Here is an 18,411-nt window from a genome sequence, read left to right as displayed (position 1 = left end):
CATATGCAAGGGATGATGGTGCTATTTTCATTGACCCTGGTCTTGATAATTTTTTACAATTACTCTACAATAGACTGATTATTGTTCCTTGCTGTGGTGTCACCAAATATATGTACCCCTCAAATCTCTATTGGTATCCAGTCTAAATTATTAACAAGAGTTTTCCTGCACAGTTTGGAGAAGAGTTCCAGTCTGACTGCCAGCAATGTGTTTGTAGAGAAGGTGGTAGCAGCATCACTTGCCAGAAACGCCAATGTTCCAAAGTCAAACCCATCAAGTGTGATCTGGAAGGTTTCTATGCTGATGTTCAGATCAATCATTTGGACCCCTGCTGCAATGAATCCGTGTGCAGTAAGTGTTGCATGCATCTTGTTTCATTGATATTATAAGGTGATGTTCACACAGGCACTGAAAAAGTCTATTTGATACACAATTCCAAGTTCCAGTATGTGATTTGGTCTCCTTACCTGACACTGCAGCTGAAAATGTGCAGTCAGTTCTTTGACTTAGAACAGGAATCTCCAAACTACGGCCCTCCAGCTGCTGTGGAACTACACATCCCATGAGACATTGTAAAACTCTGACATTCCCAGACATGACTAGGCATGATGGGAACTTAAAATTAATTTACTTCAAGGTCCCCAGGCATACACCCCCCAAAGAGTATTGTTCCCTTAAAATCCATGGCCCATAATCGGAAGGCAAGAGGCTAGCATCCAGTCCTCTCCAAAAGCCTCTGTCCCAGCTAGGTCTGTCACAGGGATCATCTTACTGACTGCAATGGGTCCAATGCTTGGCATAGGGAGATTGGCTGCCAGTAGTCTTTCCAAAATCATAGCTTTGAAAAGGCAGGTCTCTGGGTTGGGGCATAGTGGTGGCTGTGTTTTGGCAGCTTTATTCAACTCTCAATGAGCCTCTATTTAACTACAACTGGGCATCTTTCTCAATAGCTAATGTATATAAATGTAAATCCTGGCTCCCCTTTACTGGCAGTTTAGATACTGAAAAAAAGAATAAAAAAAGAATAGAGTTTGTAATTTACCTTTTTGTTCCTTTTAGGGACTGATCATACATAGCTTGTTTTCATGCGGAAATTATACAGACATAGAATGAATTATGTAGTTATTTTGTAGATAGCTGCAGAGCTGTGTCTTCAGCATGAATTGATCATTTACCTTTTAAGTCTAAGCAAACCATATTGAACATGACAGAGTACCATTACAAAATAGATTTCCATTGACAAATGTTATCACTGTCCGGTCTTATTGTGCAATAGCTGGGAGAAAAGTTGACATACACAATTAAGAGGATATATGGACGTTTTCCTGACTCAATTTTTACTATGTGATGACCAACTAAAGGTCGACAATCAATAAATAACAATTCTATAAATCCATGCATGAAAAAGGAACTTGGGCTATTTCTCTTTGAACTATATTTTCCTTTTTTTTACATTAACAGAATGTGATCCCAAAAAATGCTCAACGAATCCTCCTATCTGTGACCTTGGCTATGAAGCTATTGGTGACATACCAGAGGGACACTGCTGTACTGTATATACTTGTGGTAAGTTCAGAGTACAAGTTATGTTGTAAACTGAAGATGTAGAAAAAGAATGTTGAAAATAGGAAGTGGATAAAACTGGAGAGAGATAAAGATTGTTAAACGAATAGGGTTTTTGAATGGTTGAACTGCAGATATGCCAATTGATTTTCTTCAGGAGTAACTGTCGGGTTATAAGTGATAATTCTGCAACTTCCTCCATGGCGTCTTCTGATTAAACACTGATGGGTTCCACTGCCTCTTCTTCTTTGTAACATGGAGCCTGTGCCCCAAGAGTAGACAATGTAGGGGAGGCTGCCAGCATTGGAGACCATATGAACAACTGGCACAGTGACCCAGGTGAAAACCAGGTTACAGACATCATGTTGGAAGTGAATATCGTACATACAGTAATATCTTATCTGTAAGTTTGAATACTGCCAAACTTTCTATTTTAAACAAAATATATATTTTTTTGTCCTAAAGCAAGGATGGACATATATGTTCTTAAACAAGATCTATAAGACTTTATAGAAAATCAGATCTTAAAGCAATTTTATTTGGATGTCCTTTATCATCAATGGTCTATGATTATTAGGTATACAAAATAGAAGAAATGTGGTATCATTCACCGGCATTATTGCATGGCAGTTGAATTGTTTATAAGAAGGATGGAGACGGATGTCTCCTGGTTTCTTGTAGATAGGCCTGAGAATGAACACATACCTGGGAATTGTATCAGAGAACAAATAGAAGCTTTACACTCCTTATCTGCTCGGTGAGATATTATCAAACCAGCAGAGAAGGAAGTTATAAGACAATTATCTGATAGTTCTGTGTATTCTCCTGTACAAGGTAACCCCACTGTTAAGGTACAAAACAAGTTAAAGTGGTAGTGAAGTATTTTACCTACAGGTAAACCTATAATAAGGCTTACCTGTATGTACAGTGAATATCTCCTAAACTTGCACTATTTAGGAGATATTCACATTGCATGCAGCCGGTAACGTCACCTGGGTATGTTCTCTGAAGGGACGGCATATTAGTGCCGCCCCTTCAGAGCTCCGTGCTGCGGCCGTGACTCCTGCACGCATGCGTATGAGTGATGTGATCGTGACTTGGCCAATCAGATGGCTGGAGCACTCAAATCCGGAAGGAAGACTGGGTAAAGATGGATGCCATCGCGCTGCTGGAGGGATTTGTTCTAAAGTAAGTATTTCATAAAGTGCTAGTATGAAATGCATACTAGCACGTTATGCCATTGTCTTGCAGGGTTGTTCTTTTTTGAAAGGAGCGGTTTACTACCGCTGTAAAGCATATAACAACTAAGCTTTTAAATCAGGATATTATTGGTAATGAAACTATGACATATTTTATTTCAAAGTTGCCTGCTACACTGATTTTGTAGATTGTTTCAAAAAACATAAGAATCCTTTACATACACCTGGGAGACACATATGGAGTTATTTACGAAAGGCAAATCCACTTTGCACTACAAGTGCAAACTACAAGTGCAAAGAGTCCTTGAAATTGCGCTGAAAGTGCACTTGGAAGTGCAGTCGCTGTAAATCTTCAAAGGGCACTTTCAGTGCAATTTCAAGTGCACTTTGCACTTGTAGTTTGCACTTTTAGTGCAAAATGGATTTGCCTTTCGCAAATAACCCCCACATTTGGCTGGCATGAATTTAATCAGTGTGGTTTCCTGTAGCAGAATATCTAGTTAGTTATTTTTCTCCTTTGATACATAGTAAAAAAATCATATATACAGGATACAGGTGATTTTCTTACACAAAAAAATCTCAGTATACGCTAACGGCATGCTAGTCATTTGAGATATATCTGGTTTGTTTACTAATATCCAACATGATTTGAGTATACTTGCATGTCGATGGCTTCTTGAGGCATCTAAATTGTATAGTTGTGCCCAGATTGAGGACTTATTAGGTTGTTTTTGACAAATGTGTGGGTGAAAATACTGCGCTTTCCAAATAGAATGGAAAAATGTGTGTGAACACAATACGCTGCTGCAACTAACCATGTGAGATACACACCATAGAATGCAAATGTTAGAAAAAATATCTGCGCTGCGATGAAAGAATACTAAAAATGATATACACCAATAATGATGTCTACAATCACATATACTAAATAAATAGAAATATTCAGTGAGTTCAACAATAAATGTGATATCTAAGGTCACCTACACCCCACTCACCACAAAGTGACCGAAGTGTATGAGATAAAGTAACTGAACCCTAAGTTCAATAGGACAGCTGATCTGTCCGTTGCACTTGTTTGAACACATTAACCCCATAAAACTTGGCACTGCCTCATCAGTCAATAATAACAGTGCAAATAATAAAAATCAAATGGACTATAAAAAACTCAACAGTGAAATAAGTGTACAGTCCAAAAGATCTAATAATCCAGGTGTTTTTTTTTTAATGAGAAAGTCCTCTCCAAACATGATGTCTGTGATTTCAAACAAAATATAAAAAAACACCCAAAGAAGAAGTAATGGTCTCAGATTGAGAGAAGTTTCCTCCACCAATGAATACTGTATACTGCCGCTTACCAGATTTCCTGATCTCGTTTGAAGGAGATCAGAATCACTTGTGGCTTAATCCCCAGCCAGTGTCTCTATAACTCCCAACAGTGTCCCTCCACTTCCTAGTTAGATGGATCTCAGTGGAATTCGTAGTTCAGCAGCCCAGTAGTTCCATATGGTAGAGCAAAAAAGAAGGTCTCACATACCGTAATACAGCTATAAGCACTTTATTAAAATCATAAAAACAATAATCCACTCACATTTGTGTAGATGTAAAATAGCGTGTCAATAATTAGTAAAGCCGGCCGGCTCCCACAGCCCGTACGTTTGGTTGCGGTATCGTCAGCACGCCGCTCCTCCCTACGTCGTTTCATCACAACTGACGTCGTCCAGGGGCCTTTTTGACAAATACCTATTTTCTATTGAAGTATCAGCATTTTTTGCAGGTATGAGGTACATGAATAGGCTTACATGAGTCCCCCTCATATGCCAACCTATTTAATGAATATGGTTGAGGTTTTGTATATTTTCTCAAAAGTTTTATTTTATTTCAAGATTACTGCTTATGTTGATAGCACTTTATTGGTGATATTTTTGCAGTATTGGGTGGTGACAGTGAGTCCTTATATTTATTTGATAAATATCTAATGCGTTTGGTTCTGGATTTAGAGTTGAACATGACATTTGATAGGGCTTCTATACCTTTTGTTGATACATGGATATCAATAAGAAGAGTTTAAATTGATAGCACGCAGGCAATTTCTGCTGGTTAACACAGTTGTTACAGAGGAAGACCTACTAGGTAAAAGGTTAGATGAAATGGAGAGTAAATTGAATACTAGGGTGTATCCACTTACTATGCTTAGAAGAAAGTGATATTAGGTGGATAGGAAGTTTAATAATATTAAAAACAATAGAATGGCATTTGTTAAACAGTATCATCAGTATTTTCTGCTTAACTTCTGGGTTTTCCCAGTATGTAGAAATGTTGTTAAGCTCTGTAATCTTATTTGTGCAGTGTTCCTACCTTGAGGAAGGACATCAGGTCCAAAAGCTTGCACTGTAATGGACCACTGATATTCATTTTGTGTAGATTGTTATTACTTTGTATTGAATAATGAAAAGGAGATCTCCAACCCTGGACTTGATCTATATATACTGTATCTATATGTTTTATTTATTTGCTCTGTTCTTTTGCAGTGAGGAAGAAGGTCTGTGTGCGTGAACAGGCAGAATACTTGGTAAGAACTACAGAAAAACACTTCTAAATAATTAAGTAAAAGATTGATGTGGTGTTTCTTACTGTAAATACATGTCACAAAAACTGATTAGGATGCAGTTAAAATCAGACAACATAATATTTGACTCCCTTCCATTTCAGTTTATCAATCAAAAAGTTTTGTGCCCAATTGATGAACTAATAATGTTATATTTTATTATTCATATTCTCAAATCCATCTTTTTTTTTTAATTTAAAGTTTATTTTATTAAAGGTTGTTTCCACCATACAAAATACATATACATAAAAATCTTTACAAAACATCCTATAATTATTTATCCCCCCCCCCCTTCCCTCCCTCCTCCCCTCCCTAGATCTGATATTTTCGCCTTCTTAGCTTATTTCAGTCCTAACCATTTCTGTCATAGCTACTGCATACTTCTCTGTTTGTTTAAATGCAGTCCATTTCTTCCAGGTTAATCTATATCTTTCCTCCGATCCCTGCTCCCTTTCCTGCTGCACAGGTACTCCATCTTGGAGATGTAGTCCACTCTCTGTATCCATTCTATTATAGTTGGCTTCTCTATTTGTAGCCATTTTTTGGGGATTTTGCAGCATTGAGCAGGGAAGGGACCAAAGTCTCTTTATATTGTTTTCTTGTTTTATTGGTCCCGTGAAACAACACATTCCAGGCGTTTTGTGGGATCCTTTGCCCTGTTATCTCCTCAACATAATCTAGGATGCTGTGCCAATACTCTTTTATTTTCGGGCACTCCCATCAAATGTGTATTGTTGTTTCCCTCTGTTTACATTCTCTCCAACACTGGGGAGAGCTATTTGGCTGAAATTGGTTGATATATATTGTACAATTGAGAATATATTGTACAATTGAGAAATTTCCATGCTTCATAGGCATTCTAAGATTGCAAAGTCTAATGCCGCGTACACACGGTCGTTTTCCGACATGAAAAAAAAACAACGTTTTTCAGCATTCAACTTCATCATTAAAAACGATGTTGCCCACACACCATCGTTTAAAAAAAATGATGAACAAAGCACAGTGACGTACAACACGTACGACGGCACTCTGAAGGGGAAGTTCTATTCGCCTTTGGGCTGCTTTTAGCTGATTCCTTGTTAGTAAAAGACGATTCCCGATTTTTTGTCTGTTACAGCGTGATGAATGTGCTTACTTCATTATGAATGGTAGTTTTACCTGAACGAGCGCTCCCGTCTCATAACTCGTTTCTGGGCATGCGTGGGTTTAAAACGTTGTTTTAGCCCACACACGATCATTTTTTTTTCAACCCGAAAAACGACATTTTAAAAAACGACGTTAAAAAATGCAGCATGTTCAAATTTTTTTCTGGTCGTTTTTCAGAAGCCGAAAAACGATGTGAAGCCCACACACAATGATTTTAAATGACGTTTTTAAAAACTTAGTTTTTTTTCATGCCGAAAACCGACCGTGTGTACGCGGCATAAGGTTCTTTTATATTGATTATCTATTCAATGTTACCTAACATCATTTTTTATACATCCAATACTATTGGCTACAGTGTAGGAGGTACAAGGATATCTACATCCTAGACTACATTATAATATATAATATAATCTCATCTGGAAGCTTCTAATGACTTTTACATATCCCGAGTGAATGAAAACCGTCAGTGAACACAGAAGCTGAACGTTTAGGTTCCTAATGCACAGTCTAGTTGGGGTCATTAACATTATTTGCAATGTTGTCTTGATGATTTCATTACACTATCTGGGAAAGTGAAGGAAGTTATACTATTGATTTTATGCCAACAACACCTGTGCTTTCTAGAAATAAGGATATATACTATGTGATTGTATACATAGTTAAATAATTCTGTATTATATATTTGCAGCCTGGAGCTCCAGTGTACTCTGATAAGTGCCAGAACTGTGTGTGCTCAGAAAATGCCAGTACCCCTGCAGGGATAGAGATACAATGTACACCTGTGCAGTGCAATATACAGTGTTCGGTGGTAAGTACTGGTTGACTGCAACTTATAGAGTCTAACATGTCTGTTATGAGATCACAATCTGCAATGAACTGGTTGCATTACATTTCATTCTATTTAAAGGTGCTCATAGTCATGACAGTCTCTAATTGATAAACCAATGACTGTGGAGCATTGCACAACAAAACCACCAAACTGATTGGGCAGGTTAGGATGCTATTATTTTTTTCTGGTGCTGGGGCAATAAGTGCACAGGTCACCCCTCATCCGCTTTTCCCTGACAGGCAGCTAAATCTTTTTGTTGAAAAAAGCAATAGGCCCAGAATACCTTGTGAGACAATAGGACCATCCATGCACACCTGACCATTATCTACTGTCTAAGGCCAACTAAGGGCAGCCATATATGGTTCAAATCTTGGCCGGTTGAACAGGAAACCAGCCGAAATTCGAACTGTTAGTGGGCAGGCTGAATGTGCCAAGTTAAGCGATCGTTCAACTTGGGTACAACTAGCCTGCTAGATTCTCTTGCAATTATTGCTAGCAGCTGTTATAGATTCTAGCAATAATCCCTGTCTTCCAACACCCGCCTCTACCCTCCCGCAGGGGAAGACAATTGCTGATTCCCCTATCAGCTCTGTCTGTTTTGATAGGGGAATTGTGCAAATTTCTTTCTTGTGGTTGCGGGAAAGAGATTTGCACCATGCATGGCAAGCCTTAAAGGGCAATGTGAGAGTGTCTTTACAAGAGACCCTTCAACACACTGATACTCAGCTTGCCTATACTCCTCCTCTGCTCCTTCTTCAGACTCAGCGATTGGTAATACCCAGTGCTCCCGGGTATAGGGGGGGCTCTCACCTCCTATCATGTGACAGTGCTAGAGTCTTGCTGCCAATAGCTAGGTCTGTCACATATCAAATGATAGCGAGAGTGACATCACGAATGTTAGGGTATAAATTAGCAACCACTGAACAATTTAGTGGGTCATTTAATCTAGCTCATACAATATCAATCTTGTATGATAAGTTTGCAGCTCCTCTCACTACTATAGTACCAGTCCTACTACCCTCTTAATGCCTAGCTACTCATAAGAGTTTTTCAGACTAGGAGAATACTGTTTTGATGACAACCAGCTTTTTTTAAATATATTAATCTCAATGTATTCTTTAATGGAGCTCTTGGCAACATGAAGGTAATATGCTACCAAGCCATCAAAAATATCTTTTGTAGTAGACCCTTTTGTATACTGCTGCAATGGTAAGCCTATAAGCATAATCTACCATACAGTAGTAGATTTAACTGACTAAAAAAGTAATACCATTTTATTTTTCCTCTTCTGAACATAATAACTTACCTTATACATTCATGTATGGGAGAAGGAAGGTTATGGTGAATCTTTGATAGTGCAAGAAAAACATCATATGTACTCCAGCCCTCTATAATCATCACAAGTTATTTACTAAGGGTTGTTTCTGTAAGAATGTACATGTTTGTAGTCATAGGCCTGGATTCACGTAGATCGGCGCATCTTTGTGCCGGCGTAACGCATCTCATATGCGCTACGCCGACGTAACCTAGAGTGGCTCGTACTGTATTCACAAAGCACTTGCTCCCTTTCTTACACCGGCGTAACGTAAACTGGCCGGCGTAAGCCCGCCTAATTCAAAGTAGGCTGATAGTGGTCGTGTTGTATTAAAATTAACCATGACCCCATGTAAATACATGGGCGAACGAACAGCGCATGCTCAGAATCACATCAAATTTACTCCCTAAGATACGCTGGGTCCATTCATGCGACGTGAACGTAACCTAGGCCCAGCCCCATTCACGTACGACTTACGTAAACTACGTAAAATACGACGGCTGTTCCGACGTTTCCGACGTCCATACCTTAACATGACTTACCCCTGCTTTATGAGGGGTAAAGTTACGCCGGACGTACGCCTTACGTAAATGGCATAGCTTACTGCGACGGGCGCAACTACGTTCGTGAATCGGCGTATCTAGGTCATTTACATATTCAACGCGTAAATCTACGGAAGCGCCCCTAGCGGCCAGCGTACATATGCACCCAAGATACGACGGCGTAAGGAGACTTACGTCGGTCAGATCAAGCAGAAATTCAGGCGTATCTGCTTTCCTGAATACGGCACATAGATACGACGGCGCATCTTAGAACTTACGCGGCGTATCAACAGATGTATGTGAATCCGGGCCACAATGTCTAGCATTGACAATGTATTCAGTCAGGAACTGTGGAATTACAGAATCAATTTAAATGAACCTCAACTTTGGCCACTAGTTCACTATGGTCACGTGGTCACGTGAATGTTTACGTTTTTGGGGTTGTATTCGATATGTGCAAAGAGTGATCACACAAATACTTCTAAGTATAAAATTTAATAAAAGTAATGACCGATACAGATATTAGAAAATATAACAAGAATGCTTAACTTAAGATGCTGTTTCCGCCATGGCTCCCTCCCATTATATGACATGGCGCCAAGAATCAGGATCAGACACATGCCTGATAGCAGCTCTGAGACAGTGAGACAGTTATTGCAAACTTTTCCTATGGTATATGTGACGAGATCCTTTGCTCGCCCGGTTCTGCTCTCCCGACACTCCTCTGCTACCAGTGAGTCAGCTTGCAGATTGCAACGTCTGATGGTCCAGTCATCCAAGGTTCCGGGATCCAAACTACAGCTATGTGCCATTCAGACCCATTAAGAACAAACACCAGGCGGGCTGTAGGCAAGTTCAAACAGGACTCCTTATTTTCAAGTACACAGCACACTTTTATACAGAATTTGGAACATCCCACTCCCAACAACCGCTTTCCTATTGGTCAATTGTAAAGTATATGCAGTCCTCACTCAGGTCCTCCTTAATCATGCAAATGAGGACTTGAAATAGTCAACAGGGATTGGTCCAATAGCTTGGATAGAAAGACTGTGTATTGAGACAGAAGCCCCAGGGGGCAATCGATGTACACAATAGCCAGCCACAGAACAATGGGACCGTCTGGAGAGTGAGTTAGCCTTAAGACAGGGCAGAGACCCTTTTGACTTAATCAGTTACAACACAGTATTGGCATCACACAATAGAACATGGTATGTCATTCCACATCTTTAGACAGACGGTCTGTCTCTACTAACAGAAGATATTTACACCTGATAATCAAAAAGGCTTTAAACAGGCTTATCACATAATGGACAATGAAATGTCTTTCACAATTCAGCTTACTTAGCATCCTTAAAGCAGGTGCCCCTGCATTGAATAAGCCAACAGCTTGTAATGTCCCTCTCCTGTGTAACAGATGTCAAGTAGAAACACTTTAATATCTCAAGATCCATGACAGTATATATAATGCCGCGTACACACGACCGTTTTCCATGATGAGAAAAATGCAATTTTTTTTAATTGGTCGTGAAAAACGGTCGTGTGTATGTGTGTATGTGTATGAAAGAAAGGTAAATATGGACATAGGGTGACAAAGGGAACATGTTGCCTTTCTCGGCATAGGCAGAGCAGAGGAATGCTTCCTAACTTAGAAGTCCATGTTGTGTGTAGTGGACAGATGCAAACAATTCAAATACTGCTTAATATTCTTTTGCAGGGCTTTGAGCTAAAGCAGAGCACCAATGATTGCTGTGGAGTGTGTGAACAGACGCATTGTGTCCACAGTCAGGATGGACTTGACCAGCTGATTAAAGTATGTATGTCCAGAAGATACACAGTGCATAGTCAGGGTATAATAAATGAGCTGATTGTAGATAATAACATGACAGCTAAAACATTTATCCTAGCTAATGGAGATGAATGTATAGTACTGGATTATATAATGCTTTGTCATGTAAGTACCTGCTTTGGTACTGTAAGTACCTGCTTTGAATAAAGCCTCATTGGCTAATTACCATCGAAGACATGCATGTCTCAATATAGTAATAGCATTATTAAGGTTAAAGCTTCCCCCAAACTTTACATTGAGGCCTCATTTACATGGGCCTTCTGCAATTGATGTATTTAAACACAGGATACATTGATTTGGGTTTATATGAAAATGTACAGTTGAACCTCGGATTACGAGCATATTCTGTTCCAGGAGTATGCTCGTAATCCAAAGTATTCGCATATCAAAGCGAGTTTTCCCATTGAAGTCAATGAAAACGAAAATAATTTGTTCCGCATTGATTTCAATGGGATGCAATACCGAATGCGGCCAGAGGTGGGGGGCGCCAGAGAGCGCCGAAAATAGCCGAAAAGGCCCGAGGACACTTCGGCTCGTGTAGGCCAGCGTGGTCAGTTCTCTAACTGTACTAAAACTGTAACTCTAACTGTACTAAAAACTCAGCTTGCTCCAATGATCAGATGAATACTGAAATGACCCACCCCCCACAAAACCATTCTCTGGGAAGACCTCTGTGCTGCTGTTTCTCCTCCCTAGCTCTTATGCAGTTGAGAACAGAGGGAAAGTGATCACTTTTAAAAAAAGGGGAGAAAGGTATTTATAATGTTTTTTTTTATACCTTTTCGCAAATACCGGTATTTTACCTTTCATTTCTATTTTAAAACTGAATGGCTTGTTTTCAGAATGGGAGTTTACATATTCTTTAATCTTCTATGGACACAAAGATTTCCATTTTTTTCCAAGTGCATTTAAACTGAATGCACAGTGTGCAATATACAATTTATAATCATTACATGTCCTATACATGTAAATAACTGTATTTGTGAATAAGGAATTTGGATAAGGGAAGGAAAGTTATTATTGTTGTCTGGATCCCTTTTGAAGAGATTTCTCCTAACTTCCTATTCTCTCTCTGAAAACCATCACTTGGACAGGAAGTGAGGGGAAATCTCCCCATTGTGGACACAAAAAGCAATAAAACTGCACAGTTCTTAGTCATTATCCATGCAACAACGCATTGTTTTTGTTGCTCTTTGCATTCCTGTTGAAGAAATATTTCTATACTTCCTGTTATGACGACTGATACCCATCACATGGAAATCCCCACAAATAGAATCTAAACAGCAATAAAGTTGACAGGGATACCAATGCTTCCCTGCTTTATCCACATCTCAAAGAAGTTCTGTTTAGAATCAGGCTTTCAAGAAAATCTTTGTTGAGGAAAATTTCCATAGCCCTTCGTCCGGTGAAAGTGCTTGTACATTAATTTTGTGCCAATGGGGCATTACAAATGAATGTAATAAGGCTATATCTTGTGCTGTTCGATTGTAAGTCACTGACTGTGCATTGAAAATATTGCATCTGGCCACTAGATAGAGGTAAGTATCATAGAAATTTCCTGTAATACTTAGCCTCATCTAGTGGTCAAGTGTGGCATTCTCCATTTAAAAATCAATGACTTACATTTGAACAGCACATGATTTAGCCTATTTACCTTTGTTTTTTGTCCAATTCACATATAACAAATGCACATACTGTGCACTTTCAATGGCTATGCAACATTCTCTCTCTCACAATATATATATATATATATATATATATATATATATATATATATATATATATATATATATATATATATATATAAAATATATATATATATATTGTATATACTGTATATACTGTAAATATACAATATACATTGTATAGGCTGCTAATTCTAATCACTTTTTCTGAACATTCATATCCCCTTGGTTGACTTGCGTTTTGGGACCACTGACTTTCTAAGTCTGCATACTTTCAGCAAGGTGACTACAAAAAATAACTGTTGAAACCAGAGAGATCAATGCAGTACGGTGGAACCTTAAATTAGGAGCATAATCTATTCGAGGTGGGGCGCCGGAGAAACTCGGAAATACCCGTAGACCATTCGGCTGCACTCTGAAACCCTCGGAAAAGGCTTGGAAACACTCATGAATTGAGTTTTTCTGCGAGTTTCCTGAGTGTTTCAGAGTATTTCTGAACAGCTCCTAACGGCTCCGAGTGTCACCGGAGCCCCCCCGCACCTCTGGCCAAATGCGGTACTGCACACCGCAAAGACTTGAATCCTGCTCGTGTTGCGAGACAACACTCGCAAACAGAGTCAGGATTTAAAAAAAAAAAATGTTCGTATTGCGCGACGCTCATTAACCGCTTTACTCACAATCCGAGGTTCCACTGTATACGTTTTTTTTTTTACTATAATTTCTTGTTTTTTAGCCTGGAGAAAACAAATGGTCAGAGGATAACTGTACAATGCACAGCTGCACTATGATAAAGGACCAGTTCATCACATCCATCTCAAGCATTTCCTGTCCAGCTTTTAATGAAGAAAACTGCGAACCTGTAAGTACAAATTATCTGGTCGGTGAAGTGAACTTTAACCTTTTCCTTGTAACTATATAGATCTTTGCAAAGGAGAGCTCCGGTTTAAGCGAAAAACGTTTCCGTAGCTTCTGACGTTACTGCAGTCACACTGTTGCATTTAAAAATGCACATTTCTAAAGCTCAGCTATGAGCATTACATATGTTTGGCTTCGGGATACTGTGACATACTGCAGGCTCCACAATGAGCGTGAGTGGATGGCGATATCAGCTCTCTATTTAAAATGGAGGCCCACTACACATTGTTGTCTTGCAGTAAGTTACAGTGATGTGCTTTTTTTCTGTATGTTACAGCAATTCACAAGTAAAAATAGGGAGACTGCCTGCACTGAAGTATGATTGGAAATGTAAAAAAGTGATCCTGGGTTTCTGATTGGTTTGAAAGACCCAATCATACCAGTTTCGTGACAGATTACATATTTGCTTATCCCTTCTTCCTTATTCCTCATTTCATCATAACTTTTTTTTATTCAAATATTACAGGGAACAATTGAAGTTCTACCCAATGGCTGCTGTAAAATATGTGAGTATTTTATTCTTCATAACCGAAGGGCCGTGCTGCATGTTCCATTCACCTGTACCATGCCAGTTTATCTAGAAAAACTCCTGGTGAAAAGACTCACATCAGGATCCTCTGCACCAACATGTCATATGCCTGTGTGGTAATGACACCACGCTGAGATCCCAGTAGGGAAATATATACACCTAGTTGCCTGTAACTCTTATGCCGCGTATACACGATCGGTCCATCCGATGAGAACGGTATGATGGACCGTTTTCATAGGTTAACCGATGAAGCTGACTGATGGTCAGTCGTGCCTACACACCATTGGTTAAAAAAACGATCGTGTCAGAACGCGGTGATGTAAAACACAACGACGTGCTGAAAAAAACTAAGTTCAATGCTTCCAAGCATGTGACGACTTGATTCTGAGCATGCGTGGATTTTTACCCGATGGACGTGCCTACAAACGATCGTTTTTTTTTCTATCAGTTAGGTGTCCATCGGTTCAATTTAAAACAAGATTGCTTTTTTTAACCTATGGATAAATAACCGATGGGGCCCACACACGATCGGTTTGGTCCAATGAAAACGGTCCATCAGACCGTTCTCATCAGTTTGATCGATCATGTGTACGCGGCATTATGGTTATTCTAATACTTGCAATCTTTGCAATGTAGCACCTGGGGCAGAAGAAAAGGGGAATACTATCGGGACAGCTCTGAGTCTGCTGGGGCGAATGACATCATATCCAAAATGGCTTGGCAAAAGCAGCAGTCTCAGGGCTCTTGGATGTCTGCAGAAGGGATGCTTAGGGAATACAGCATAATTAAAATACAATAACTGCACATATAAACATAATTGTGCACATGGGGTTTGCCGGATGTGCCTGAGCCTGCAGAGAAGAGAACTGGGGAATCTCTGTCCTCAGTACATTTCTCTCAAAAGTCTCAAAAGTAAAGCATCAGGGGTCTGTTTAGACCCTTTAACTGATATTTCAACAAAGCCCCTCAATGGGGCTCCTAAATAAATTGTAAAAAATAATAATAATATTGTAAAAAATCATAAGAAAAAGTAATAATAAAAAGAAATAACCACTGTCAATATATATATATATATATATATATATATATATATATATATATATATATATATATATACACACATGCATGTGTGTTTAAGTGTTTTTGGCTGCACACAACAAATATTGTTGTTGAAATTAATGGAAATTAATGGCCTGGCAAAGGTAGTTGGTTAAATAAAGCAGACACGGATTATGTAGACTGCAGTAGATCTTATACCTTTTAGCAAATTATTACACTCAGCCAGAGAACAATTTACATTCATTGCAGGGCTTAGGCCCTGCTTGGCAGATTGGGAATGTTTTTGAGAAGCACTGGCTTGCTAAATTTTAAGTAAAGTATATACTAAATACTGATTTTAAGATACTGGATATAAATCTTGGAATTAAAATGGTAACTGCGGCCAAATAGTTATTGACATTGTAGAATGGTTTTAAATCTTATGCAATATTATTAACCATACAGGTATTGAGAAGAGTACAGGATGCAAGGCTTATCAAGACTATGACTATTTGTATGACAATAATTGTCAATCCAGAGAAAAGGTGAAGATAGCTCGGTGTGATGGATTATGTGAAACTTTGTCTATGTAAGTATATTATTTAAGATCTTTAAAAGAAAATCCCTAAAAATCATAGTTTATAATTTTTATCTTTTAAATGCAATCCTAGTTTTGCAAATACAAATTTAGTACATGCTGCAGCCTTGACATAGTATTCACAGGGCATAATACATTTTATAAAGATAGAGAACAAGTTGTTTAGTTATACAAACACTGATTAGAAATCTATAGGGCCTTCAGGAGGGGGTAGGTTTCTCTCATGTGACTTGTTCAGTTGTGCATGTGCATTTCAGCTTGAGCCATTGAGCTCTGTAGCCTGAATTTATATTCCTGCATAACAGGTGAAAATGCATGAAAAGGGACCTAGGACTCCACCTGAAATAAACATAGGAACATTTATTCATAGGCATTATTTTCTGTATGCCTGAAAAATGTATACATAAACACAGAATGAAACAGTATGCAAAGCCCTTATATAGTAACTCCTTCTCAAGGATCTAACTTCCATCAACTGTCCAGATTTACAAAACTAATTTTGAAATTCTTATTTATATCTTTAGATATTCTGCGGCTGCTAGATCAATGTCACACACATGTTCCTGCTGCCAGGAGGTAAAGACCAGCAAAAAGAAAGTGATGATGCAGTGTGCTGATGGAAGTCAAGTGGAACATGAGTACATTGATGTGGAGGAATGTAAATGTGTCAGCACTGACTGCATGGCAGCTCAGTCATCTACCAAAGTCTGACGTTCCCTAAAGTAAAAAAAGAGAAGTTTACATTTGCATTAGGACAGACCCTCCTACAGGGATTGAAGAAACTTACTGCAAACTAACTTTGAAATGCAACTGTTATACGTGTTTTCATTCTTTACCCTTTTCCACTTGAAAAAATATAAATAAAGCAATTTTTATCCTATAATGTAGTACCATGTCTTTCTGCATACATAATAAACACAATTCATATTTACATGAATACAAAGGAAACAAAATTAACTGATGCCAGAATTTTCATGTATCGAGTCAGTACAACATTTTAGATAGATGCATCATGTAAGTGTGGCATTGAAGTCATTGCATGGTACCTGAACCAGCAATGGCAGGAGGATATACATGTTCAATGGACAAGTTAGGTGCCGTTCATTTAAAAAGACATCAAGATTCCAGATATATTAATCAGCTGAACCGGGTTCTTCGCCTCAGCATGTAATCTGAAAGGGGCAATCAGCTCCAACGAGGACCCACAAACGCAGATAAGATGCTGTGTACACAGAGGGCGTAATGGATGCAAACTGATTAGATTAGAGTGAACAAAGCTTGTCATATCACAGAAATCACTGAAAGGTATACCAGGTACACAATAATGATGCTGTTTCAGGAAACAGACACCTAACAAATTAGCAAATTACCAATACATTGTCATGAAGGCATGAAAGTGAATTAGCAATAGTAGTAGCAAAACTGAACATACAGTATGATCAGTAGTCAGCAGTAACTATAGTATAATACTACGCACTAGGATCAGCATAAACAGTAGCAAGATCACAGTGAATAAGTCAACAGTAATGTGGCTAAATCTACTGTATTCAGACTATACTGCCAAAGTGCATTAAGGGTGACTATGCTAGACCTCAGCTAAGAAGATGGAGGTACCCTTTAAATGAGTAGTAAATAGGAGGGGGATTGTAGAATGGCTTTATAGGAGACAGTGCTTTATAGTATTCTTCTACTGGCTGTAGTTGGGACCCATAAGCAACGCTGGTGTATTTAACAACAGTCTTGGTGAACCAGCATACTATGAAGATGCTATGTACTAAGTATCCTGCTTCCAATGACTCAGTCTCTGCTATCAATGTGCAAATCGTGGGCACAGTGACCTTGTCACCAGTTTCTGTGGTACTGCTGTATAGTCCCACTGTAGAAAGGGGGGCCCTTGCCTCTGTGCAGATGGCTCCAGTGATCGGATGTAAAGGAGGAGAGAGTGAGAGATCACTCCAGTCCTCCTGCAACAAGGATTAGATTGATGGGATTGCCACAGTCCATGCAGTGCTGCCCCTGTGTCACTGCTGTCAGGTCTCAAATTTCCGATCCCCATCAATCTGGTCACCTGCAGAGATGTGTGCTCATAGGCTCATGTGCTCACATGGACTCCCACGCTGCCAAGAGGAAGAAGTTTACAGAGCAGTCCAGTAAAAGCTATTCCCCTACTCCCCATATGCCTCGTTGTGCTCTGGGAACTGAAGTAAAAAGATCCATGAGTTTTGTTCTATGGTTGATGGCTCAGACTTCAATTCCCATGATCCTCAGTGTTCTGCATAAAGGTCCATAGGCTTTCCTGGCTATAGCTCTCCCTGTACTGACTGGAGGAGTGCAATACATTATCCAGCATAGAAACAGAAAGAGAAAGTACAATTTACTTCAAAGAGGACAATGTCTTCTCAAAGTTTATGTAGTCCAACATCTGACTACATGTTTATACACCACATATGCTTTTCTCTACACTTGCTTTGGACTTGAAAATATGTCTTACAGAAGCTAGCAGCTTTTTAATACACTTTCACATGGTTGTCTATTTTTGAAAATAATTAGAAGGGGAGCCTGGAGGCAATTATACAGGAAAATGTAGTGTGTGTAGCACTC

General features: G+C 39.0%; 1 protein-coding gene across 1 annotated transcript in view; it reads left to right on the top strand.

Moving 5' to 3' along the window:
- Positions 1-16,690, top strand: part of LOC120916764 (mucin-2-like) — a 63,328-nt gene extending 46,638 nt beyond the window's left edge. The window contains exons 18-26 of the mRNA XM_040327699.1: positions 174-351; positions 1,462-1,566; positions 5,291-5,331; positions 7,202-7,321; positions 10,914-11,009; positions 13,464-13,589; positions 14,112-14,151; positions 15,678-15,801; positions 16,335-16,690. Of these exons, the coding sequence (XP_040183633.1) occupies positions 174-351; positions 1,462-1,566; positions 5,291-5,331; positions 7,202-7,321; positions 10,914-11,009; positions 13,464-13,589; positions 14,112-14,151; positions 15,678-15,801; positions 16,335-16,521 (1,017 nt within the window). The 3' untranslated portion in view covers positions 16,522-16,690. The remainder of the gene's footprint in view (positions 1-173; positions 352-1,461; positions 1,567-5,290; positions 5,332-7,201; positions 7,322-10,913; positions 11,010-13,463; positions 13,590-14,111; positions 14,152-15,677; positions 15,802-16,334) is intronic.
- The last annotated feature ends 1,721 nt before the right edge of the window (positions 16,691-18,411 follow it).

This window comes from Rana temporaria, chromosome 11 (assembly GCF_905171775.1).
Source record: "Rana temporaria chromosome 11, aRanTem1.1, whole genome shotgun sequence".
NCBI classification, from domain to species: Eukaryota; Metazoa; Chordata; class Amphibia; order Anura; family Ranidae; genus Rana; species Rana temporaria.
The sequence above is the reverse complement of the archived record's forward strand: the minus strand, read 5'-3'. Positions and strand labels throughout refer to the sequence as shown.